This window comes from Opisthocomus hoazin, chromosome 2 (assembly GCF_030867145.1).
Source record: "Opisthocomus hoazin isolate bOpiHoa1 chromosome 2, bOpiHoa1.hap1, whole genome shotgun sequence".
Lineage (NCBI taxonomy): Eukaryota > Metazoa > Chordata > Aves > Opisthocomiformes > Opisthocomidae > Opisthocomus > Opisthocomus hoazin.
Window position 1 is genome coordinate 58,605,077 of NC_134415.1, and position 26,091 is coordinate 58,631,167.

Below are 26,091 nucleotides of genomic sequence, written 5' to 3' on the forward strand. Positions count from 1 at the left end.
GATGGGCATTCACTTAGGATATTCAGTTTAAGCTAGATAATATCAATGCTTCTTGTAGTAGTGTGCGTTAGCTGCAACCTAGTGGACTGCTGTTGACTCTGGCTTTGCGGAAATGTTTTCTGTTGGACTCTTTTTTCATGAGGAGTTGAGGGGAATGTTTAAAAGCAGAAGAAAGGAAGAAGGAAAAGAACAGGGGTTGTTTTCAGCAGTCTCAGGAATTGGCTATGGAGGGTTAAAAGGACGAACTCCTTTCTCCAGTAGCCAAAGAGCTTGAAGTCAGGTGCCCAGATTAGGATGCAAAAGATGGGAATCCCAAGCACAGTGTCAAGCCAGGTCCCTGATAATCTGCATGTTTCGTTTCACCTGATACGGACTTTTGGCAACAAAACTGATTTCAGGAATCCCAGCCCAAGTCACGTGTCCCTGCCCCAACTCACTGTCTCTGCTGGTACATTTCAGTGATCAGATTTGAACAGTTTTGCAATTCTTTCTGTAATAGATGGCATTTAAGCCACTTCTGTCTCTCTGCTTCATACTGGCTTTGCCTTTATGGTAAACTGGATGTGTGGTTTGATCTGGGTCAAAACAGCTTTTTTTTGCCCTGCGTTATGTTTTAGCCTGGATCATTTTCTCTGGTGTGTGCAGCTGCACAAACAGCAGTGTTGCCCTCTCAGTTGCACTGGCACATGGGTGATTGTGAGCAGCAGAGGAAGGGAGGATGAAAAAGGGGGTCTGTTGAAGCTGGTCTGCTGTCCATGAAAATCCTCATCAACCCCCAAATGGAAAAATGATAATCCACAGTCTGCTGTTATAGGTGAAGGAAGAGATGAAGAGTGAAGGAGATGTGAGGAAAGGCTAGCAGAAATTAAACGCTATTAAATTACGTTTTGGTAAAAACCTTGCTGTTGATAGTATTGGAAGAAAGAACATACAGCAACAAACAGCACCAGTTTGCACTAACATCACATCTTGCAAGGGCAACGGCCTGGAAGTAGCAGTATGGCAGGGTGACAACACTGGTGTGATTTTATCTTTAATAATCAATTCAATCTTGGGAATGACAGGCTCTCCTCTATATCAGTGCTGATTTCTTGGTTTAATCACTCTCTATCGAGTAATGACATGTACACAGATACTGTTTTTCTGAAAGCAGTTTGTGCACTTTTGCAGTAGCACTTCTTGTGCTTTAAGCCAAGGAGATAATCCTGTTTATGGTGTGGGTGCTTGGCAGCCTCAACAAGCACGTGTGTTTGTGCTTGCCTCAGAAGAAGCATATGGCTGTGGTAGCTCTGAATGTGTGAGATTTCAGAAATGCACATTGTCTCTGGCAGGGCTGGGGAGATTGGTTGTTTCTGAGAGAAACACCAAAGCTACTTAACTGTCAGCAGATATTCATACCATTTGGCCCTGTAGCACCTTCTCACGTTCAGTGTAAGTTTATATTGAATATTTCATGCTATCATTTTCTCAAGAAGCTAAAACTGAGTTTGGAATGATTTTTCTGAAGCTGCTGTAATTCCTTCAGCATTAGTACTAATACATAGTTGCATATCTGTAACAGTCAGTTTTTGTCTAAATCCATACTGTCTATCATGTATCTGTCACCTGTTCTCCACCTAAACGTACTTAGTTGTGTAACATTCACAAACTTACATAAGGGAAATAAGAGGAGGAACAGCTTTTATTGCTGATCCTAAATCTTTTGTGTTTTTGAAGCTCTGTGTTTTGTAAATACTTCTATCGCTATAGCTGTTCAGGTAGCAGAGGTGCTGTGGAACCCAGTGGCTCTTCATGTGGCTGCATCAATATTCACTGTCTAGGTGAGACTATTCATCCTCCTTTCATTAAGACTGTTTTACTGATGGCCTGCAAATAGTTGCATCAGCATAGATGAGGGTGCCGCGTTGTAGTTTGTGAGTGGGAATAAACAAACTAGTTCAGGAATATCCCAGGCCATTATAGAGAATTCTCAGACAATCAAGTAAGAGAAGTGAAAGTACTTATTTTTTCTAAGTGTCTAAGATACATGGTTTCTGCTGGCAGATGTTTGACCAAGGTGTTTAAGGTACAAATAGGTAGCTCACATGCTTTTTTTAGAAGAGTGGTATCAGCTGGAGCAAAAATTCAGCTTAAAATTCCTTGAAGATTTAGTTACTTGTGCAATATGCCTCTATTTTTCAGCTCATTTGAATTCAGCTAAGCACTTTTCCATATGGATTAACACTCTGAAGCATTATTACATACGGTGGATGCTTGTGCCCATCAGTGAGAGTGTTTCCGTAGTGAAGTGCTGAATAATCAACAGTTTTGTTGAAAGCCTAAAGCTAAACTTGCCCTTAAGGACCAGGTAAGAAAAAGTAAGAAATGTTCCCACGAGTATCTCATAAACATTCAGGCTTCTGCTATGGCATATATGTAGAAAGTCTCTTGAATTGCTAGAATTTCTTTTCTGATAAATACTATTACTGTATTTCCAAGCAAAATGATGTTTTATTTCTCATGTGAAGTACTAGGTGACTTTTCTTTGGGAAATACTTCTTTAGGTTAAATTAAAATGACGTTTCCTAGCATTATTACCTGATAACTGAAACACAGGAAACTTTTTGGCTTGAAATGCTGTTACACTGGGATTCTAAATAGATAATCCCTTAAAAATCCCATGAAATTCTAGGAAACGGGTGCATCGTGAGCACAGTGTAGTGTACTCCTTTCCCTGCTCCTGAAACTTCAGGAGGGAAGCGCATCTGAGAGTATGCACGTGCATGGGCTGTGTTAGTGTGTGTAGAGCATCTGTGCCTCCCTGCTGGTTTCAGTCTGAACTGGGCTCAGTCAAAACTCATCTGCCTGTGTTGTGAGGTTAAATAGGCTCAGACTCTCTTCTGGCACCAAGTGCGTTGCCTCACCAGTTTGTTTGCACATGCCTTGCAAAAACAAGTCACAGTCTCAGAAAACCACTTCTGTTTGCCATTCACATTCCTGCAACTGCTTCCCCACTGGTGATTCTTCTGAGGTTACATTTGCAAAGGTTGAGATGTGGGTGCTGGCCTGAAAAGTATCTGAAACTCTGGTTAAAAAAAACAAGCATAAATCTGTAGGGATACAGTTTGACTGTCCAGCTCAGGCTCAGGCATGCAAGGTGTTGAGCACATCACAGGAGGAGCCGAATGCCACCGCTGTCATTAAAGCAGTCTGTTCTGGTGTTAACCAGAGCCCTGCTGGGTTTCATGTGGAAGCTGCAGGTATGGTTGTTGGCAGGGGGCTGAGGCCGTAGTAATTATGCTGCTGTCAAATTAGTGTGAAATATTTTGACACAAATGCAAGTTGAATCTAAACGAACACCTCCATCTCAATGAATTTACTGTGGTTTAAGCAGAAAGCTGTTAGTTTTGATGTTGGCCTAGTGACAACGAGGAGTGGAATTCCTTTTGCTCTTGCTGTTGCTGTTAGTCCTTGGCTGCAAGCAAACAGCACCCAAAAGACAAGTTAACCAACACATTTTGCATTTCTTCCATTGTGTTCAAAACTGCCATGTGTACGAATGTGCTTAATAATCAACCCGGAAGAAGTTTCATTTTGTCGTAACCATCCAGGTCACTGAGGTATTCTATTCAGCATAATGCTGTCAGGAATTATAGCCAGGATATTTGCAATGTGTTATCTCCAGTCCTCATTAGATTTTTTTTAACTGCTTGGATTCCTGTAAAAAGCCTTAAGTCAGGAACATGACATCATTCTACCCAATTAAGGTGCAATAATCATATAGTCAGCATGTTCAGAAAGTGTCTTGTGGAACATCTTTAAACCTCACTTGGAAATTTCATATCTGTGGGGGGAACTTCATTTGAGCCTTGTAGTTTTTGTCTGCCTTACATTTTAGCTACTTGAAAGTCTGGCGAGCTCCTTTGCTTGTGATGTCTCTGTTACTGGAGTTCTCTGTTAATGTAAAGGCAGAATACTTTAAACTTTCATTTTTCTAACATTCAGTCATAAATACAAAAAAGGTCAGTATGACACAAACCCTTCAACTGATGTATCTTTACAGAAAAAACATTACTTCTAGACAGGCATTGCAAAAATGTGATTAACTGTGGAACTTCCTATGAATGCACCAGATAGAGTTTTTTAATCACAAACCAATTTCTTGCCTGTGGTCGAATAAAATGAGGTACTTCTATTTTGTGTTCTGGTGCTTTTTGTATAGATTGAGATTACGAAGTCTTCTTCCCCAAGTGGTATCTCTTTAGACTTTGTTCAACACTTCTCCCACATGTGTTGTTAATTAAACATGCTAGAGTACAAATTACTGATGGGATGTTCCCTGGAGTATTGCACACATCTCTGGCCATCTGTGGTCAGCACTGAAGTTGCTGAACTGATGGTACAATCCTTCCTCCACCATCCTGTTCCTATTGAAAGAAGTTGTTTAAAATAGGCTATAGGGTCACAATTGCTGTCTCCAAGGTCATTCAAAACAGAAGGAAAGAGAAAGAGAAAAGAGTTGTTTACTCTAAATACGCAGAAATGGTGACACAAAAAGTAAATGCCTGATCTGACCGCAAAAATCTGTCTGCTGGAATTCTGTGAAAGGATTTCTAACAGCCTGAGTGTGAGAGTCTGCATTTGCCTTCAAACAGAAGCCATAAAGGCAGAACATGCGTTCACTTTGAGCTGAATAACATGATGCAGATACTCATGGAGCCTGGGGTTGAACTTAGTGACTTGTGATTTCGAAGTGTATCCTAGAATGCTTTCTTTTTTTTTTTTTTTCTTTTTTTTTTTTTTTTTAAGTGTTCGAAGTGCTTTACAACATCAATGCTACAATTCAAAATAAATATGTTAGGAAGGATAGGAGGTGAGAATAAAAAAAAAAATACAATAAAAGAAGCAGTGATGGGTCAGGAATTTTCTGCTACAATTCCTTGCTTCTCAGAGGAACCTTCCCTGACTGCCTGCTACCTTGCCTTGTCCACTTGTTCTATAGGTTATCTTTATTGTGAAATAAAATTTGTTTGTCTAGTGATCCCTGTTAATCCAGTGGAGCTTTCTTCCTTGTATCTGCTCTTGATTCTTTAAAACTATATTTTAGTAGTAATTTTCTTCCCCCACTGTAGGCAAGGATGAAAGCTTGTGGTACCAACTTTGTAATGCACAAAACGTGCAGCTCCTAAATGATGCAACAGCTGAATTCATGTACCTGTAGCTGAATATCATATCCATCACCAGTACCCTTTCCTTGGTTTCATGCTTTAGCAAGCCTGTTTAACTAGGATGAATCTAAATGAGAGATTCAGATTTCTCACTCAGCTAACAAGATCCTAGTTTCGCTTGGCTAATGTTCATCCTTATGTTGTTTCCTTGTCTCTGCAGCTTCCTATTGTTGAAAAAATAAGGATCATTGCTCAGAAGGTGTATGGAGCTCAGGATATAGAGTTGTCTCCTGCTGCGCAGTCACAAGTTGAGCGTTACACCCAACAGGTAAGAACACCAGTGAATTATGCAGGCAGGTACCTGCTGGGTGAGAGTCTTAGGAAACCTCGGGGTGTAAAGTGTTCTCAGAATGGAGTGTTTAGCCAAGCTTTGCTAAAAGGCATGAATTTACCCATGGTGCTAAACTGTAGAGGTCAGAATGTATTGGTTTAGATTAGATTAGATTAGACAGAACAGAGTGGTTTTAACCTTGAAAGCTATCTCCCGTAAGATAAGTATGGTGTTTGGAATCCTTCTGAGAATGTTGATGAAACTCTGCACTTCCTGTCCGGTGTGGTAATTTTGGGTTTACTGCCTTAAATGTGACAACTGCACATCTGCAAAAGTAACAGCTAGTGAATGTGCCTGATTTTAGCATACGAGTGTTCATTTGTACCTGAAAAAAATTAGTTTGCAAACACAAAAAGGCTTGTGCACAGCTATGCATGTTAATAACAAAGGTCCCAATACCGGTAAAATCTTTTGTTTTCCCTCTGTTCATATTATTTTCAAGGGGTTATAAATGCTAGGAGGTGAAATAGATCACCGTTCCGAAAGCATGTGGGAGTGGACTTTGTTACAGTTTGAAAACAGTTTTGAAACCGTGTGGAGAGGTGAATATATTTTCTGTAATGGAACGGCTTCTGCACGTAAACATGGCTGGAGCCTTTCTGTCAGAAAATAGAAACTGTGGACGATGTGTCGTGGAAAAAATCCCTGAGTGTACTTCAGCAGCCTGGTCAGACAGGCAGAAGTATAGCTGTCTGCTGTAATGCAAATCTCCTGAGAATTAACTTGGTTCTCTAGATGGATGAGAAGCTTACTTAGTATACTTGAAGCAAAATAATCCATGTCTTTATCTTTTCCTGCTGCAATTCTCTAATCCAATTTTTATTCTAAACGTTAGTAGTATTAGGAGATATTTTCACAATGTCGTTAAAGGATTGTCGTCAACGCTGGGCTGCAGAGGCAATTCCCTGTAGTGCTGCCTCTCCTGGCCTTGTGAATTGCATCCGTTTGTCAAGGAGTTGAACAGAAGAGTGGAAGGTGCCTGACTCAAGGTTAATTGATAACCTGGGAGACAAATAGTGTGGGGGAAGCTGCTGAGGGCCTTTCCCTGATTTTCTCGCACTTTTTGAGTAACTACTGCACTGTCATTAGTGAAGTCAGTGCCATCATTTCATGCAGGTTTTGCCTTGTTTAAAAACAAAGCAAAGCATCATGAGAAGAAAACATTAGTACCCTTAGAGAGTTTTGGTCTGTGAGTCCTGGTCTCAAGTAGGTATCTAATCAGGTCATTAGAGCCCAGAAAGAAGCGCCATACTGGAGTTTTATTGAGTTGTTGTAGGTTTCTTGTTCAGTGTGGTACTTTCTGTGCACCCTTTCTGAAAATAGCACGCTCTAGCCATTGTATAGGCAACTGTTTCACTTAGCTCTAGATGGAGAACCCACTCTAGAAGCTGCATATCACTACAGGCAAGTCTCTCGAGATAGAGGCCTGAGCTGAGAGAGAATAGCGTGTGAAATACAGTATTCTGTCCATTTCTGAAATATTAGCTGTTAAGAAACTGAGGTTAAGTATTGCTATATGGCTTTTAGGATTTCTAGAAGACACTGATAACAAAGTGAAAACATATTCTGTCTTTACTATAACCTTAAAAAAATTCTTTTATTTTCTTTCCCTTTTGTGTTAGGGATTTGGAAATCTTCCCATTTGTATGGCAAAAACTCACCTATCCCTCTCCCATCAGCCTGAGAAGAAGGGTGTTCCCACTGGTTTCATTTTGCCAATTAGTGATGTGCGAGCCAGTATTGGAGCTGGATTCATCTACCCTTTGGTAGGAACGGTGAGTGCAGAGTGTTCATCTCAATCACTCCCCTTCCTTTGACCCAGCTTGACAGGGAAGTGCATTTCCTGTTTGCCTCTAAAAATAGCGTGTAGAACCAGATGAGTTCTTGGGGTTTTGTACTAATTTTTTTCCTCACACTTTTTGTAGCTCTACTTTGATAGGAAAAAAGAATTAGGAAAATGCAGTATCATATAAGAGCTTTGACTACAGGGTCTGAGAGAATGACTCTTGCCATTGGTTCTGTTTCTGATGTTTTTCAGTTAGTCTAGGACACTTAGGCACCCTAATGTTGCAGAAAAATGAATTTACATGTCCGTTGCCTTTCCTTATTCAAATTGCAGCCTGTGAATAATTGTAGTTACATTATTATGTTCTAAATGTTAAATCTTTTGTCCATCATTGCAAAGCATTCTGTAATGTATTTAGATGAAAGTAATTGTGTTAGGAATAAGTGTACGGTTAAAATGATTGCTTTTCAGCTGATGAGCCTGATCTGTTCCCAGTCTCTGTGAACATCTCTGCTGGTTCTGTATAACTAAGTTATGGTGAGAAGGGGTAGATTGCCAGCTGCAGATGTAGTAGCACATTCTTTCACCTTTTTACAGATTTAAACAGTGAGGTGCTAAAAAGAGGCAATTGTCATCCTTGCTTCCTACCTGTCCTTAAAAGTACAGACTCAGATTAGGAAGTTCCGGACGTTTTCTTCTCTGACGTGCCTTATCAAAGTAGCTGAGAAGCTCGTTAGCTCATGCCTTTTGCCAACCACACACATCTTATTCCAGACAGTAGTTGAACTGCATCTGACATCTCATAGCATGAATTATTACTTATATGTAGCTGATTCATGGGATGATGCTAGAGAAGGGATGCAAAAGCCATTGCATTTCCGGAAAGAGTACCCTCCCAATGTTATCTCATCTTCCCAGAGCACAGCCTGATTTCCTTGTGTAGCAGAACACTTAGGAAAGGTTGAAAGTTTCTAATCTATTGTTTTGAATTCCCTCTGAAACAATCAAGTGTTTGAAACAAGGAAGGAAGTACTTTCTGACCAGGAGAGTTCCTGGAGTTCAGGAAACTGTGTCACTTTAAGTCACTGGACTTGGGGATATGCTTTCCTTCTGCATGGCTGCATTATGCACATCCACCAGAAGTGGAGCATAGCTGTGTATTTCAGCTATGTAAAACCAAATTCCAATTACTGGTGACTGAATAGAATTTGTCAGAAGTTCTGGTATCTCCTTCATGGCCTCAATTCAAGTTTGCACTGGAAATTGTGTGTCATAAAGTTGTGGGAAGGAGTGAATGTGAAGAATAGGCAGTAACTACTTCAAATCCATGAGGGAGCTATTCTGTAGGATGTCAGAGTGAAGTGTTCTTGGGTTGAGCTTTCTGAATGAGTCACACTCTACACGCTTCAACACATACTAGCTGCAGTTCAGCCTCATAAATCCATAGGAACTGTCCATAGGAGCAGTATAGACCAAACAAATTCAAGGATTACCTCTCATTTTCAGTTTCCACCTAGAACCAAAAAATACAGTTCTTACGAAGGACATTTTATATATGGGTTTCCTTACTGGGGGAGATTGTGAAAAATACGTCCAGGTTAGTTACTCTGACTTTGGTGAGAGGTAGGATAGCCATGGAACTTTTCCCATATCTGGAAGTGGATCAGCAGAATCACAGAATCACAGAATGTTCGAAGTTGGAAGGGACCTCTGTGGGTCATCTAGTCCAACCCCCCTGCCGAAGCAGGGTCACCTACAGCAGGCTGCACAGGACCTTGTCCAGGCGGGTCTTGAATATCTCCAGAGAAGGAGACTCCACAACCTCCCTGGGCAGCCTGTTCCAGTGCTCTGTCACCCTCAGAGTGAAAAGAAGACCAGTATACTCTTAGAGTTAATGTTTTCCAAGAGAGTTTGTAGTGCAGGGTACTGTATAAAAACAAGATCCCTAAAAGCTAAAAATCTGAATAGACAGGCATCGATCATTGGTTGTTTGAAAAATATTGCTAATGCTCAGGAGTGTGGGACAGAATACTCCTTGGAACTATAACAATTGCTACAAATCAAAATGCATGAATGAGTATGAATGTATTCCTGACATCCTTACCATACAATTCTTTCTCTAGAACTAAATTTATGGCAAGAGGTCCAACTTGCTGCCTTTCAGCATTGAGACTTCTGATCAGCAGGAAGCAAACTCTCATAATAGAGTTGTACCACTACTTCTGAGATTACTTTTCTATTTTGCGACCTTCAGATTTTTTGTGTGCGTTGCTGTCAGCAGTGAAGTCTTAGGGCTAGTGGTACTTTTTAAGTTGTGCAAGAAAGAATATTTTTGATGTCAGGTTCCAAAAATGAGACTCTTCCTTTGACAGTTCTCTTACTAATAAAGCTGTCCAAAAATATCTGCAAGAAAAATGGAAGTACAAAAGGGCATGTTCTGAAGGCTTAAAGTGGCTGGCTGGAGGTCAGATGCTATGAGTAGAGGGATTGCAGAAATCCTGGTGACAACATATGGTGAAAGCATCCAGTCATGACAGTCGATTAGATTTCTTTATATAGGAAAAAAAAGAAGGAGCAGTATATATTTTTCCTTTCATTACTTGCTGGCTAATTGTGTTAATGGAAGACGATCTTTAATACCTAAGCTGTTTAGAGTCTTCTTACAGCTAAGACCTTTCTGATGGCAGTATAAATGCTATTGGACAACACGTTAGCTAAAGTGGTAGTGATAATTCTGATGCTAATTAAATGTCAAACTCTATTCTCAAAGCATATTTTTTACTGGACAAGCTCCTCTCTAACCTGGCAGAACTTATCAGTGGTAAAGCAGGTTGTTAGAATTCTGCTCCAGTTGAATTGGGGAGAGCATTACAAATGGAAGAGATAAGTACTGCTGAAAGATAATAAACTATCTGCAGTAACTAGCATTTGTAGTTTAACCTTGTCATTGGCACATGTAAATTAATGAGATTTGTATTTACCCCAGCACTGACAGGCAATTATTTAAAAAGAAAAAAAGAACTAAATATTTAACATATTCATATTCTCTAAGCAGAATTTGTTTTGTGTTATGGTTGGCTCTGGTTCCCTTACAGCATGGAAGTCTTTCCAGGAAAAATGAGCTGAGCCTTATCGGAGGAAATCAGCAGAGAAACAAGAGGTGCATTTAATTAACACTGGCACAGCCTTTATCCAAGTTCTCTGCAACCATGACCCAGAGGGCTACATCACTCTCACAGGTGGACTGTTGACATCATTGCTTGGCTCAACAGACTGATGGCAGGAAAGCTTCTGGAGTATGTGTAGGAAACCAGTGAGGTCATTCACTAGCAATGCTTGGGTGGAGAATTATTAGTTTTTTGTAGTAAGTGTGTTTCCACCCCCACCCAAAATGCCATTGCAGTTTGGTGCTTTCTCACATTCAGCCATGTTTCCATTGTTCTCTTTCATGTCACGTGCAATAATGCAGGCTGGTCGTAGAAGTAAAACCTAATGTCTTTTGCCTTTGTGAAGTGATGCTACCAAATCATTGGTGCAAGTAATATAACTGTGTTTGAATCACAGTGGGATGTTTAAATATGTACTACCCTTTTCCAGCCATGCAGTGGAAGGTCCCTTTGAGAATATGTGGAGCCTTTGGAGCCATGCCAGCTCCCAAATTCTCTGAATGCACTGACATCCTTCAGATATCAAGGTATCTGAAGAAAGGTCAGTCTATTACAGAAATATTATTTTTCTCCCCATAGAGAAAGCAGTTCAAGTCTCTGGAACTAGTTCTGAAACTATATCCTCTGGGAAGGAACTCTTGGGGTGACCCAGTGTGGTTTGAAATCAGTTTACGGGAGCAATAAATCCCTAATTCACTTGTGAATGAGAGTCAGGACTGTCCTGCTAAAATATTGCCTGAATATTGTAAAGGGGGAAAGACCTTGAAGGTAAGTATTTTTATGAATACTTTTAGAAGGAAAATATTGTTCCCTGTTGAATTAATTTCTTCTTTCATAGTGGTTAAGAGCTTAACAAGTTTGAGGGTGTCCGTTGAACATAAGCTGGAGTCCAAGGCCAGCTGAAGTGAAATTGCACTTTCCAAGTGGTGCATGAGGCCCAAGTTGTCTCCAAACTGTTGTTTTGTCACTTCTCTCAGTCTCTCTTGTGGGACAGCTGAAAAATTGCTGGTGGATTGCCCAACTTGTCCTGACGATTTGTGTAACATAGGGTGATTTTTCAAAAACGTAAGTGATGGTGAGGTTTATATTTGCCTTGTGAAGGGTTTAGCTAAAAATGCATTTTTGTATCATTTGCAAAGGATTAGTGCTCTGCTGGGTATTCTGACATCTCTCAGTTCAAAAAGTGTCCCTGGTGATGTGGCATTTGGCATCTGCCTTTGGTGTTGTATAGTTGCTGTGTTGTAGCAGTTCTCAGAAGTCCCCAAACAGCTAGTTGTAAAAATACTAGGTGCTCAGAGACTCTGCACGCTGGTTTTGAGATAACTGCAGTAAATATGAAAAAAGTAACAGAAAAGAAGAGCTATGAAGTTAAACTCACGTGGGAAATGTAGGTTGGCAGTTGTGTAGTTCTAAATGGAAAAATACTAGCAGGAAAAGAAAAGCCCATGCTCTCCTCTGCTAGATGATGTGCCTTTGCATTTATTACAGTAGGTGTAATCCCTCTCAGGAAGGAGGGAGAGAGATTTGCTGAATTACACAGGGCGCATCGTTGCTGTACAGTGACCAGGGGTGCACATGTGGAAATGCTGCATGATGTTATGGTTGGTGTAAGGCTGGAGGATTATTCAGGGTAGGGTTGACAGGGCAGGGGGTGAGCACATGGATAAAATCAATGGAAGTGAAGGTGAGGACAGTCAACTTTAGTTCCTCGTTTTTAAAAGCTAGAGGCTGAGAAATGGTTAGTGCAATAGTGGCAAATCCACCTGTGTTCCTTGATGGATTGCATGATGTGGTTGTGGCAGTATTGGGTTTGCCGGAGAGTGTCTCTGTAGATGGGGCAATAATAGGCCCAAGTGAATGATTTAGCTGAAGGGATGAGGAAGAAGTTGTAGATTATAATGAAAAGGGGTATGTGGCAGCCTTTAGGAGTGTCCCAGGTGTGTGGACTGTGAAGCAGTTAAGATTCAAAGAGGACTATGGCCATTTGTGGTGAGAAGATGGGAATAGAAGATTGAGGGGAGGACTGGAAAGATGGGGCTGGCTGGAAAGTTAAACTGAGAGTTATACCAGTGGGAAGAGATACCTGTGAAGTGATTTGAAGACACATCCAAGATGTACATGGAGAACTGGAAGAAGGCACTGAAGTAAGAGCCACAAGGGTAAAAGAGATTTGAAGATGTTCCAAAAGTGTTAGTTGAAACAATAACGTGATCGAAGATCTGGCCAGGAAGCAGTCGTGGGAGTAATTGATGGATGTAGTTACAGGAGAGCAGAACATGCCTTGCTGATGACTCAGGATTTGTTTTAAATTCAGGAGGAAAACAGTACTGAGTTTAGCTGGCTTGAAAAATTTGTTACAGTCTCTGTAACTTTTGAAAGTACATGGACAAGAATGTATTCAAACCATATTTCAGAAATTTCCATATGCTCTGAGCATTTTCTGTTTACTTCAACTATTTTAAGCTGATGTGGATAAGCTAGTGCTTGCTGGAAATGCGGAGTAAATATACTTCAGATCATTGCACCTCCTCGCCATAGCTGTGATGCAGACACATGGTAAAATATCCCTCTCACACCCTCAGAAAAACCCCAGACCAAACAGCCTCTCTTCCTCCTCTGGCATTTAGAAATATCTTGACAGATAATGGAGGCAAAGCACTTAGATTCTGTGTAGTCATGCTGTCTCCCTTGACTCTTCTGTTTCTTTGCTAGTAAGCATTATTTAACCTACGTTATAATATTGTACAATGTATTGGCTTTTCTGAGTGAAAGAGCAGGTCCCATTGCTGGCCATATCAGCAAAAGTAATTTGCAGCTCATTACAGCTTCCTTCCACCTAGGCTTACATTCGTCAAGGGCCAGCATTTGTGGTTAGCAGAACTAAAGGAAAAGTTTTGCTTTGTTTTCTATTGAAAAGATAAAAGAAGTTGTGTAGGCATGTGTGTTATTTCAGCGAACTGAATAGTTGGTGAGGGCTTGTTGTTTTGGGACAGGATGAAACCATTAGACAACAGATCACAGAACAAAATAGACCCTGTGGTTTGGTAAGCTATGTAATGTTTAGATTAAATGAGATTTTTCTCAATACAGCCTCCATTATAAGCAATTTCAGTATGACTGTTGTAAAAGTGGTTCTTTGTATTCAGAGTGTCCATATTCTTTTCCCATCTTACCACATTCTAAGCCTTGTCAGAGAAGATTTTTTAATGCAAATCTTTAAATTTGGCTCTAAACACTTGAAAATTAACTTTTTAGTGACAAAAATGAACCTAACATATTTCTTCTATCAATCAGGTTTCCTTGGTCATCTTTTCCAAAGATATTTATATTAAATACATCTATAGAAATGTAACATTATGTTCAAGCTCTTAGACTTAAATAATAAACATGTCACTGTTAGAATAGTTCATCTGAATAGGTCCCTTTAAACAGACGCTTATTTACAAGTACAAAAAGTGACTTTCATGTTTCACTTTAGCCAGTAAGTGATACACCGAAAATGTAAATGCATTTTGATGGCCTCCCATCCCTTGTGACAATTTTACCTATCCTCCTTTGCTTTGCATGTGAAGGGGCAGAAGACATGGTCAGCCGTGCTATCTCCGTGGAAGGTATGGCAGGTCAGAGCTGTGGCAGAGGAATTTCTGAAACTGGTATGCCTAGATAACAAGTGCTTTAGCACATGTTTTCAGTTAGGGTGAGCTGCATTGACACATGAGCTCGGTCAGTATGGATTCATTGATCAAGGGTGGTGCCTGGCTAGTGTGGACAGGTTTAAGTGATGCTGGAACAAAGGTAACTCATTATGCTCTGAAACAGTTTTCTTTGGTGTGGTTGTTAATGTCTTGTCCTCATCAGACCTGTGAAGCTGTATGTTACGAACTCAGTGCAGCTGTCTTAAGCTTGCAAATGCCATTAGTGTAGGCAAATAAAATGCAAATCACCTGTAGCATTCATGCGGCTGAAGGGGGCACCTCTCTGAAAGCGTAGTTCGCTCAAGGCCTTCAGAGAGTCTGGGAGTCATTAAGATCCTTGCTGTCTGCTCCAGTAAGACCTAACCATGAGCATGGTTATGTTTTCTATCTGTTTCATTCCCTTGTCTCTGATTTACAGTCTGTGATCCCAGGCAAGAATGGATATAACTGTATCAGTTAAGAAAGGAAAAAATCAAGAGGCTGATATTGCTTATGGAGATAAGGGCTCTTCGGATGATGTGCGTTAGCCTATTTGCGTGGGGCTTGCTATGAACAAAGATGTCTCAGTTAAAAGTGGGAAGTGCAATTCGGACAGAAGCCAGCAGCAATTCTGGACCACTGCCCTTAGATTTTACACATGATTTCAGATGTGAAATAGGGACTTTGCAGTGGAAACGTAGGCACGTGTGAATTTGAGCAGTTAGTCTTGCCAGACGTTCTCCAGGCCAAAGACCGAAGCGGGTGGCTGAATCATGCAGCTCATGACAGCTTCTCCATGGTGCAGCAGTGCTGCCTGCCTGCCCCGATCCTCACCTACAGCTCTGACTGTGCTGGTTAGCATGCCCGGTTGTGTACTTGTGCCAGTTCAGAGCAAGTAAACGGGTTTGGTTAAGAGCTCATTCAATTAATCAGCCTCACATATGTGCACTTTGATCAAACGTGAAGAGCTCAAGAACCAGTTTATGGAATGTCTTGAAGCAGCGGTGTTAAGGGTTCATATTTTGATTATGCTATCTGTACAGAAGATGTACAGACCTGAGTGTCAGAGAGGGCAGCCAGGTGTTTACTTCTCCCGTTCACGATATTTTGGATGACTCACTGCATGAACAGGCTGATGCTGACAGACCCATGGGGTCACTGAGTCTGATGGCTTTGGGTTGGGGGGGGTATCACTGATGCCTGTCTTGATTCAGCTTGGTAGCAGAAGCAATGCTCTGTCACTTCCAGCTTTCTGCTGTTCCTCCATATAGGGATGAAATTATGTTTCATGCTCTGTATTTTTGTTTGTTCACCCTGATAAGCTTCTTCAGCTGAAGAAGCCACAGTTTCTGAAAAGGTGCCTCATGTTTCAGATTGGAAATTTAGAGATTTAGTCATTTACAAGCAATGGTTACCTTTTAAAACCCTACGTGCAATTTTTTTGAGAGGCTGTCTTATGCTCACTTAAAATAAAAATCTTTGTTCCTTCAACAGTCTTCCAGATATGTTTTTCAAATGCTAAATTGTGGTTTTTAAAAGTATTGATTCCTTGGTAAGCAGCGAAAAACTACATTAACCTATGTTAATATTAATAGTTTGGGTCAAATAACTGAAATTTTTCCAGACTGTCCAGTAAGACAAACTGTCTAGCAGATGTAGATATCTGTATATCTGAGTTTGGCAACTTACTGTTATTGCAACTCTAAATGTGATTTAAGGCTAATAGTGGGAACCTAGCTGGAGGCTGCAAGTCTGTGACTGAACAGTTTTATTGAGTTCCGGATAAATAAGGTGAAAGATGTTTTGAACTTAATAATGTCCCCAGCAACTTGCTTGCTTTCATTAAATTGTGAAATATAGGATGAATAGTGCACTAATTAACATTAAAGAGGAATGAATATTTGTGCCTACTGGTCAAGGGATTATCCTTGTTAAAACAGGAAATGGACCCTGATTTCCTGTTTTAAAGTATTTTCTTCATAAACTTTGCTTGAAAATGTGAGGTTAAAAATAGGTTATACTTTTACATAGTAAGATATACATCTATTATTAGTTAGAAAATAGCTTATATATAGAATGGCATTTTCCAAATTGTTTTATATTGAAATAAATACATCCTGCATGTACTTCATATAATAGCATTTTTCAAGAAACTAGAAACTGAGCTCCTCTAATTTATTACATTGTGACATGGGCTTTGTAGAAATTATAATACTTAACATTTGCAAAATATCACTTTGTATGAGTACCTTGCAAGACAAGCAAGATTTTGACACAGTTTTTAAAATAAGGAATGCAGAGATGAAAACAGTAAAGTCCCCTGACAAATCAGGGACAGAGCCACGAGTAAAATTCACTATTTCCTGGCCTGCAAAATCATGAAATGTTTATGTCTAAGAATGTGAATAATCGGGTTGGGTATTTCCATCAGAGTATACTGACCTATATTCTGTGGACAACACTAAAAGAAACTCCTCCTCTACAGCACCTACCCGCTCAAAAATCTGAAAGTATTTCCTGAGATATTCCTCATGTGTCCTTAGTTAAGAGAAAAGAAGGTACAAATGCTGACATACCGTTCACCGTTGGTAAGTGGTAATGGGTTTATTTTGAAAAGACCAAACTTTCTTCACTTCTGAGATTGTGAAATGTCATGACTGGAGTGTTGCCTTTTGACCATAACTGAGGAGAGGGTTGCATAAAACCACCTTGATAGCCTGTAGATCAAGAGATGACTCCCAGGTGGCGAAGTCCATTAAAAAAAGTATTCTCAGCATGGTACAACAGTGACCCACAGGCAGTGTGTTTGGTACTTAGAGAGACTATTTGATGCTGGCCTGTGACTGTCATCTGTCTTGCCATCTGCTCTTCCTGCACACTGGTGAACATCACTTGCCAAAAGATGATTTTGTTCTGGTTTTTCCTTAATAGAAGGAAAGAAAGAATAAAAATGTGAGGAAATTCTGTTTACCAGCAGAAATGATGTTGCAATAGCTGACAGCATTTGCTGTGACTGGGACTAAAACCCTGCATGGACACCCTGTCAGCTGGTCCAGAACAGTGACTTTCCTCTCTCACTCCCTTTTCTCCATGATGGATATGTCTGCCAACTTGACTTGTCTTTCCTCTGTATCATTTTCTCCTCACATTTTTTGGGATAAGAGTATATTCAGTTTTACATCAAGATTGAGCCTCTCCGGTTCAATGTCTGTTCCACACAGCTGTGGGAAAATTCTGTTTAATGCTTCCTTCTATTTTACATTGTAAAAGCCAAGAACATTATTTCTTGGCCTGGAGCTGGACTCCTAAGAACAGAGCTTTCCATAGGCCTGTGAAAAAGTAATATGATCAGGTCTGAGCTAACAGTTGGACAGGTAAGGCAAGAAATAACTTTACCTCTCATCACCATTTTGTTACTGCAAAGGAAAATTATGTCAACATTATTTAGCTTCCAGAACTCAACAGCAGCTACAGCCACCTCAGCATGGAAGGGCTTAGGCTGATGTGGATCCCAGACTGAAGTATCAAGGGCTGTGTGGAGACAGGCTTGGCTGTGGTGACTCTCTCAAAGTCAGTATCTGATGTAGTGCTGAAATCCTGGGTTTGCCATGTGCAGGGCTGTGTAAGACATGTCCTGTCATTTGGGTGTTCCCAGGGCTGAAATACAGTGCGCTGGGTAGTGGTACAGTCTGGGACAGCAGCAAGAAATCTAAGTGAGATGCAGCACAAGATGTGTGGGTGTTTGCTGTTATAGCAAACTTTGGCTCATTTGAAACATTTCAAACTCTTGCCTCTTGAACTGTCCAGTGGATGATAATGCCACACTAGCTATGCCAATGCTTAATACTTTACAGGTTACTGCCTGGCAGCTGGACATTCGCCTTTTGCTTGAAGTCAGATAAAAATGCCTAATGTAAACGGAACATCCCCTTTAACCAGTTTCACATTTTTAATAATGTTGGTTTTAATCACATGTCAAAGTTTGGAGCTAGTTGTAGGCTAAACAGTTTCTCTCCAGGGACTCAGAATTTTCTAAAGGTAAAATCCTATAATTGCATGATATTTTAGGCTGGAGTGCCCTGACCACAGCATCTTTCTTTAATAACCATGTTTCTTCAGGCAACATAAGGAGCTGGGTTTTGAGCTTAATATGAAAAGGTAGTGATGTGAAGAACTTCAGAATGAGCCATTCAGTCATACAGAGGAATGTTAGAATTGGAGAGAAAATGTCTTTTAAATGTTAAAGATCTACGTGTGCTGTCCTACTTAAAGCTTAGAAGTGCTCTGAAGACTTTGAGTCTAAACTAAACCTCAGAGTATATGCTTTCAGGAAAATTAGCGAGAATTAGGTAATCAGGTCATTTCTTTTTCTGCACAGCTGCCCTACATTCATGAGGGTCTGTTCGTTATGTCACTTTTACAGGCTTTTACTTGACTTTTTTTAGTTTGAGACCATGTGTTTGTATCGACAATTTAAAAAAGATGGTTAAGCAACTAACACATCAATTATTAAATGTATGCAGGCTTGTGATAGTCACAGAAATATAATTTATAGCTCTTGCAATTTTCAGAAAATCTTTTTCTGATTGTCCTTAAATTCTGGTTTTATAATCAAAAGCAGTCTACAAAGGAGCACTGAGTATATGTCAATGAGAAAGCGGCATTGGTGCACGTGAAAGGAATGTGTCTAGCAATACCTCTTACGAAGGTGGGAAACCTTTTTAATGCAGTAAGCCACCTAGCAAGCTAACAACCTGCAATACTGAATATTAGGTGTGTTTTGAGATAGCCTTCTGATTTCAGTGTTGCAATCGTATGAGCATACTGTGAATGAAAGTGGCAGAGGAATGTGGATAATGTGTTTGCCTTTTAGTAAATCATCAGTAAACTCAAATGCTGAGACAATCTGGTTTTGTTACTTGCTCACTTAATGAAATCAATCAGTAGGCTGAAGCCAGAACTGTGACAGTTTGTCACCTATAGAAACCTGTTGTACCGAGTCTCATCTTTTTTAAGTCTCTGTTAGATAAGTGAAAATAAATCTCCTGACCTCATTTTACTCTTCATTTGTATTTTCTACAAAACCATATGAAATTCAGCACCACTTGAATTCATGCTTGGCCCCTTATTTTCAGTCAGGAGCAAGGGTGTTGCTGGAGAAGTGTCCTCGGGGACATCACTGAGGCTGTTGTACTCAAACTGTAACCTAAAAGGTGATTCACAAAAGTACAGTGTTGAATCTCAGTGGTGTTAATTTATCAGAATTTTTGAAAAATGCTGATAACACGGTGTAAGAAAATCTTACATTATTCTTTTTTCTTTTAGACAATACAATACTATACATATCAGTGTGGCAAATGCACCCCCAAAAGTGCCAAAAAAGAAGTAGTAACATCACATAGGTGTTATGACTGGGTCGTTTTTCCCCAATTCCATTTGCAACTCTTGCTTCTTGCTGCTCAGAAGCTACTGCATTTGAACTACTGTGCAAAAACCACTAGTGCTCAGAAATGAAGTGCTAATCTGGGAATTTGTCAAGAAAGCTGTACAACAAATGCTGTGACTTTTACCTCTCTCTGATCCATGAAATTAGCCAAAACACAAAGGTTTGTGCTTATTATGCTGGAAAAAAATGCTGGTGGAGTTGGAGATCTTACCTGCAGTGCCACTCATATTATGAGATTATGAATGCCCTGTTTCCCTGGTCACAGAGGAATTCTCTTGCAACCATCTCCACGCTTCACTCAGCCAGTGGTTGTTCAAAAGGATGTCCTGCAGATTTTTCTCACCATGCAACTCATACTTTTGGCCCAAATCCAATTTCTGGTTTCTGGGAGTGTTACTACTGTGCAGGATGTGTGCCTGTTTGAAAGCAGCGCTTTCACAGTGCTGCTGCTTTCCTGTCTTTTTAGTAGTTTGTAACTGCCCACACAAATCCAGCCTTACCACGGAGTATTCAGGCTCTTCTATGCACTGTAACAGTATCCAGAGGAAACGTATGTGCTCTATAGTTCAATTCCTACTCAGCTTTGCCATTGACCAGCATTTTGAGTGGTATCTCGTTCTTGTTGAAAGCATTTTAAGAATTTCTGTGTATTTATGTTGAAAAAGCAGTTTTCCACCCATCAGTTTGTACATGTTTGACTCAATTCGTAATGTTATTACTGGAGGTTGAGCGCAATGAATGGAGCAGTCATCACTGGACATGAGCCGGCAATGTGCACTGGCAGCCCAGAGGGCCAACCGTGTCCTGGGCTGCATCAAGAGAAGCGTGGCCAGCAGGTCGAGAGAGGTGATTCTGCCCCTCTACTCTGCTCTGGTGAGACCTCACCTGGAGTACTGCGTTCAGCTCTGGAGCCCTCAGCACAAGAAGGACATGGAACTGTTGGAGCGGGTCCAAAGGAGGGCTACAAAAATGATCCGAGGGCTGGAGCACCTCTCCTATGAGGACAGGCTGAGAGAGTTGGGCTTGTTCAGCCTGGAGAAGAGAAGGCTGCGGGGAGACCTGATTGCAGCCTTTCAGTACTTAAAGGGAGCCTATAGGAAAGATGGGGACAATCTTTTTAGCAGAGACAGCAGTGACAGGACGAGGGGTAATGGTTTTAAACTAAAACAGGGTAGGTTTAGGCTAGATATAAGGAAGAAATTCTTTACAATGAGGGTGGTGAAACACTGGAACGGGTTGCCCAGAGAGGTCGTGGAGGCCTCATCCCTGGAAACATTCAAGACCACGTTGGACAGGGCTCTGAGCAACCTGATCTAGTTAGCGGTGTCCCTGCTCGCTGTGGGGGGTTGGACTAGATGACCTCTAGGGGTCCCTTCCGACCCAAAACTTTCTATGATTCTATGATCATTTGATATAAGTACAGAGAAATGTAAATTGTGAGAATGAATTCGTTGACAGAATGATGCATTTAGTTTGCTCATCAGGTGTTCATGGAAAATTTCACTTCAACTGAACAAGAGAGATTTCTATTCACTGGTTAGAGTATTAAGAATTATCATTCTGTTGTTTATCCCCATTTTGTGTGGATTAGGGACTGCATTGAAAACACGTGTGTTTACCCATTGCATTAAACCATGCATTGCTTGTCTTGTGCTCAATTTTATTGTACTTTATTGCTATAATTCCATAGATGACTATCAGGTCTTCCTGACAGCAGTCAAAAGCCTAACCTTTTCTCCCCCTTTTCCCCCTCCCCCTTTTCCCCCCTCCTCCTTTTTTCCCCTCCTTTTTTCCCTTCTCCTTTCCACCCCCTCTCCTTTTCCCCACCCACTTTGTTTTTCCCCCCTTTTCCTCCCCCTCCTTTTTTTTCTTTTCTCCTTCCCCCCTCAACCCCCCCCCCCCCCCCCCCCCTTTTTCCTCCTTGGAGCTGTTTTGGCAGCTCGAGGCAGTTTTTATTTTTATATGTTTGATATAAAGGATGGAACATGTACAGTTTGGGAAGCAGAAATCTGGTGAAGGAAAAAAAATTTCCGTCAATGTATTACAGAAATCAAAAGTATGCTTTCTGGTCCATCAAGTAGAAACAGTTTTTGTTTTGAGCTCAGGATATACATGAGAATAAATTTCAAATTAAGGGCTTTTTTTGTGTAAAGGGAGAGAATTTAGCGATGTTGTTGGCACCATAAAATTTAACATTTTATGGAAAAAATGAAAAAACAGATTATGGGATATTTTATAAATAAAATGTGTAACTTGCACCTTTGGGGATCTAGCCAAGAGGTAGTTGTATATAAAAAAACCAATAACTACATATATGCTCCTATCGGGATCAGTCCTGGACTGAAAGGCATATGCATCCAAATATGGGTTTTTTCTGTGTGGTCAAAATTTCAAAATGAGCCTGCCAATGAATTGTCCTGAGTTCATTCAAAGTACGTAGGTGTTTCCCTGTGCCTGCGCTGCCTGTGCAGAAGTGCAGGAGTATGCATCCCCCCAAAGCATGTGTGTAGTTACCTCCTTTCTTGTGCCTGTGCAGTTGTAAAGGGGAGACTTGCTGGCCCTGTCACTGTTTCACTCAAACCCACATTTTATTTCCTAGCTATGAAGTGTTACATCCTTTTGCATTAGGGCCACTGTGTTTTGTTCTTCCAGGGTTGCCAAAAAGACAGAAGATGGGGAGGGATGTTGGCTAGAAGGCTTCTGGCTTCTTTGAAGGGGAGAGTGAGCCAGGGAATGTACTGAAAGAAAGGTGTGTTCCTAATGCTACTTTCTTGAGCAGTAAGCAGCTCTGACATCCTAAATCCAATCTCAAAAAGCACTGAAGTCTTCCTGATCTTCAGCTCTCTGCCCAAACTCTCCTTCCCATCTTGTGTTACTGTTCATGGGCTGATGTTGCTGGCTCTGTTTTAACTTCAGGCGTAATCTCTAGAAACCATGGCAGTCTTCAGTATTAGACTCTGGCCAAATTTGATCCCTGGAAAACCTAATTTAGCCCTTGCCACAAAATGAAATTCCACTTGTTTTTTGGGTTTTTTTTCATAAAATGTATTTTTCCTTCCAGTAAAGTTGATTGTGTAGTTTTGTGAAAAACAAGAAGAAGAAAGTGAAAAGACAATTTGTGTGGACCATCAAGGAATTTATAATAGGTAATTTCAGAGAAAAAGTTGACAAATTAAGGGTAAACTTGGAGAAAAAGTTGACAAGTGCATAAAAAACATTCACTGTAAGTGTAGAATGATTGTCTTAATTCAAACCTTCACTCAGCACCATTTTAATTGAAGTGTGAAGATCTTTCTTGTATAGGCCAATGCTGTGAGTGACCTGTTGGCTGTGTTGCATTAGCGTGTCATTTTGTATGAGGTGAAATGACCTAGAGGATCATATTAAACTGAAATTGGAATGCTCATTTGTAACGTGAGGAGAAACCACCAGGCATTCAGAGAAAGACAGTCTAAGTCTGTTCTCGTTCGGTGTTGCGATTAGGTCTGCTTTTCTAAATAGATGAATTGATGTGTTCAACACTAATGCAAGTCATGGGGAAGCTTTGCCAGAGACGTTGTGTTAGCTTTGTTCCATATATTAAGTAAGTCTGATGCAACTTATTGCAGTGAGAATTACAGAAGTTAAATCTACTGAGGAAGGATTAAAAGCAGGTCATACAGGAGGGTAGTTTCCTTACAAATGATGAACACAATTGCAGGAGCTGTAATAACCCAACAGAAAACCAACAAAACTTAAAAGGTTATTGTAGTTTTATGGAAAACAAGTCAAGATCAAATTGACTTTCTTGGTGTTTAAAGATACAATGGGGAGGAATGTGCTTGTTTAATGTAAATGTGTCTTGGACCCATCCTTTTCTATTTAATGTATCTCATGATCTACTTGAGCCGGACTGTAAATGAAACTGTAGGAGCACTAGATTTGTAGAGGAAACCAGCTGCCGAAATTGTTTTTAAAATCTGTAGAAATAATGGAAACAAATTATTTCCTAAAAAGGGAAATAAGGTGTAAATATATCTGCCTTTTCACTGCTTCTGAGGAGTATTATTTTCATTGCACAATTTTAGCAGCTCTGTATAATTTCCATGGAATAAAAAATTAATTACATTTTAAATTATCTAGCTTTGAATACAATGGCATATTGATTCATAATTCCATAGAGAATGGGTTTTAAGTTGCATATGATAAATTCTTAATAATTCTGCCATACCACTGTTTTAAATATGTATTTCTCAGAAAACCTCGACATCTTAAAATTAGTTATATTTTGAAATGCTGGACTCTGCACCTCGGAGGGAGTAGTGCCAGGCACAAATATAAATTGGGAGTGGAGCAGCTGGAGAACAGCCCTGCAGCAAGGGACCTGGGGGTGCTGGCTGGCAGCAGGCTCAGTGTGAGCCAGCAGCATGGCCTGGCAGCCAGGAGGGCAAACCATGTCCTGGGATGCATCCAACAGAGCCGAACCAGCCAGTCAGCAGAGAGGGGATTGTCCCGCTGTATTCAGCCTTGGTGCAGCCTCACCTCGAGCACTGTGTGCAGTTCTGGTCCCCACAATTTAAGGAGGATGTGAAGGTCCTTGAATGCGTCCAGAGGAGGGCAACAAAGCTGGTGAAAGAGCTGGAGGGAATGTCCTGTGAGGAGCAGCTGAGGACTCTGGGCTTGTCTAGTTTGGAGCAGAGGAGGATGAGGGGCGACCTCATTGCTCTCTACAGCTTCCTGAGGAGGGGACATGGAGGGGGAGGTGCTGATCACTTCTCCCTGGGATCCAGTGATAGGACACATGGGAATGGTTCGAAGCTGCCCCAGGGGAGGTTTAGACTGGACATTAGGAAGCATTTCTTTACCGAGAGGGTGGTCAGACACTGGAACAGGCTTCCTAGAGAGATGGTCTATGCCCCAAGCATGTCAGTGTTTAAGAGGCATTTAGACAATGTCCTTACCAACTTGCTTCAACTTCATCAGGCAGTTGGACTAGATGATCATTGTAGGTCCCTGCCAGCTGAAACGTTCTGTTCTATTCTATTCTATTCTATTCTATTCTATTCTATTCTATTCTATTCTATTCTATTCTATTGTTTTCTTGTTTGCTTTGGCTATTTAGACTTTGAGGTCGTTGACGTGGAAATGCTACCTAATTCACAGGCACCAAGGAAGAATTGTTCCTGAAGTTAAGGCTACTGAGATGGATGTTGCTTGTACCACATTAGAGGTGATATGTGTTCTCAGGCCTCAGAGAGATGTGGTCATAAGGGCAGTGTAATATCATTACTGCTGCTTCATTATATCCAGCTTTTAGCAGTTGTCTTTTGAAGTCATGTCCCTCCGTTCTTTGCATTTTGCTGAGGAAATCTTTTGCTTTTTTTCTGTTAGTTCAGCTAGTCCTTCCTTTGCTCATGCTGACTACTTTTTTAAAAGTGACTTTGGTACTGTCCCTGTTTGCACAGGACATATTTTCCCCTTGGTTCGCCAGTCCCTCTCATTCTCCCTTGTTTCTTCTCCCTGTCTGTCCCTCAGAGAAGAAATATTTTTTATATATTTAGGGAATATTGCTTCAACAGTGTAGCACATCTTAGTGCAAAATCAGGAGGGGAAACAAAGATCATTTTCAGTCGCTCTGGCTGTCCTCCCCACGTACTCCCGAGCACCAAGACATGCCTGTGCAGGTTGCCTCCAGTGTTCAGGTAGCAAGGCAGGTGTGCTCAGGTGATCTGGCGAGGCCCCCTTGCAGTGACAAATCTCATCACTTCTTTCATTAGTTGGCACCGTGTGGTGGGTTTGGATGTGCTGTCTTGTACCGTTTGGTAGCAGACAATAAATAGTCTTTTGCCTCTCTATCCTGTTGACGTCTGAGACTCGCTGGGATTCACAGCTTCTAGTTATTTCTATTGCTGCGAAGGGGCTTTTATTTACTTACAGATTTTGTGTATGATTTCATAGATGGCATATTATTTTCTGTCCTGTCTTCAAAGCCATGTTCTTCTCAATGCCCTTTTTCTTCCAGCTGCTAAACTTTAAATGTTTTGAGTCTTCCACTTAACAATTTTACTTTACCTGCCCCACAATCAATAATGGTTTTCCAAGCAGTTTTACTTCTGTCCTAAAATAAATTGTTGTATTAATTTGAATGGCACATACATATTTAGATTTTTTTTTCAGTTTTTCTTATGTATTCCCTTTGGATTAAGACTCTCCTCTAAATAATGCCTTTAGCTGATAGCCAGAAACTGAATATTTACTGCAGTTTGCAGACTCAGTTACCTAATTGTAAAAGTGCTTGTTGATTTCTTAGTGTGCCTATTTATGTCTTGAGGCATTCATGAAATATAAATAAAGTATGTTATAAATAACCTTACAGTAAGGAGACTGGATTAGGGAGGTTTGCATATTTTGAATAGTTTATTTAACTTATATCACAAGTTACTTCACATACCCGTGGATAAGTGTGTGAAAAGTGGCATCTGTTCATTAATTGGTATAAAA

At 40.6% G+C, this 26,091-nt stretch overlaps 1 protein-coding gene across 4 annotated transcripts in view; it reads left to right on the forward strand.

Moving 5' to 3' along the window:
* The window catches only part of MTHFD1L (methylenetetrahydrofolate dehydrogenase (NADP+ dependent) 1 like), a 162,825-nt gene that overhangs the window by 103,933 nt on the left and 32,801 nt on the right, over window positions 1-26,091 (forward strand). For 3 of the 4 annotated variants that reach the window (XM_075413791.1, XM_075413792.1, XM_075413793.1), the window contains 2 exons: window positions 5,368-5,475; window positions 7,161-7,313. In XM_075413791.1, the coding sequence (XP_075269906.1) occupies window positions 5,368-5,475; window positions 7,161-7,313 (261 nt within the window). Of the gene's footprint in view, window positions 1-2,181; window positions 2,348-5,367; window positions 5,476-7,160; window positions 7,314-26,091 lie in introns of those variants that run through there. The other variant, XR_012763159.1, reaches the window with a different exon arrangement.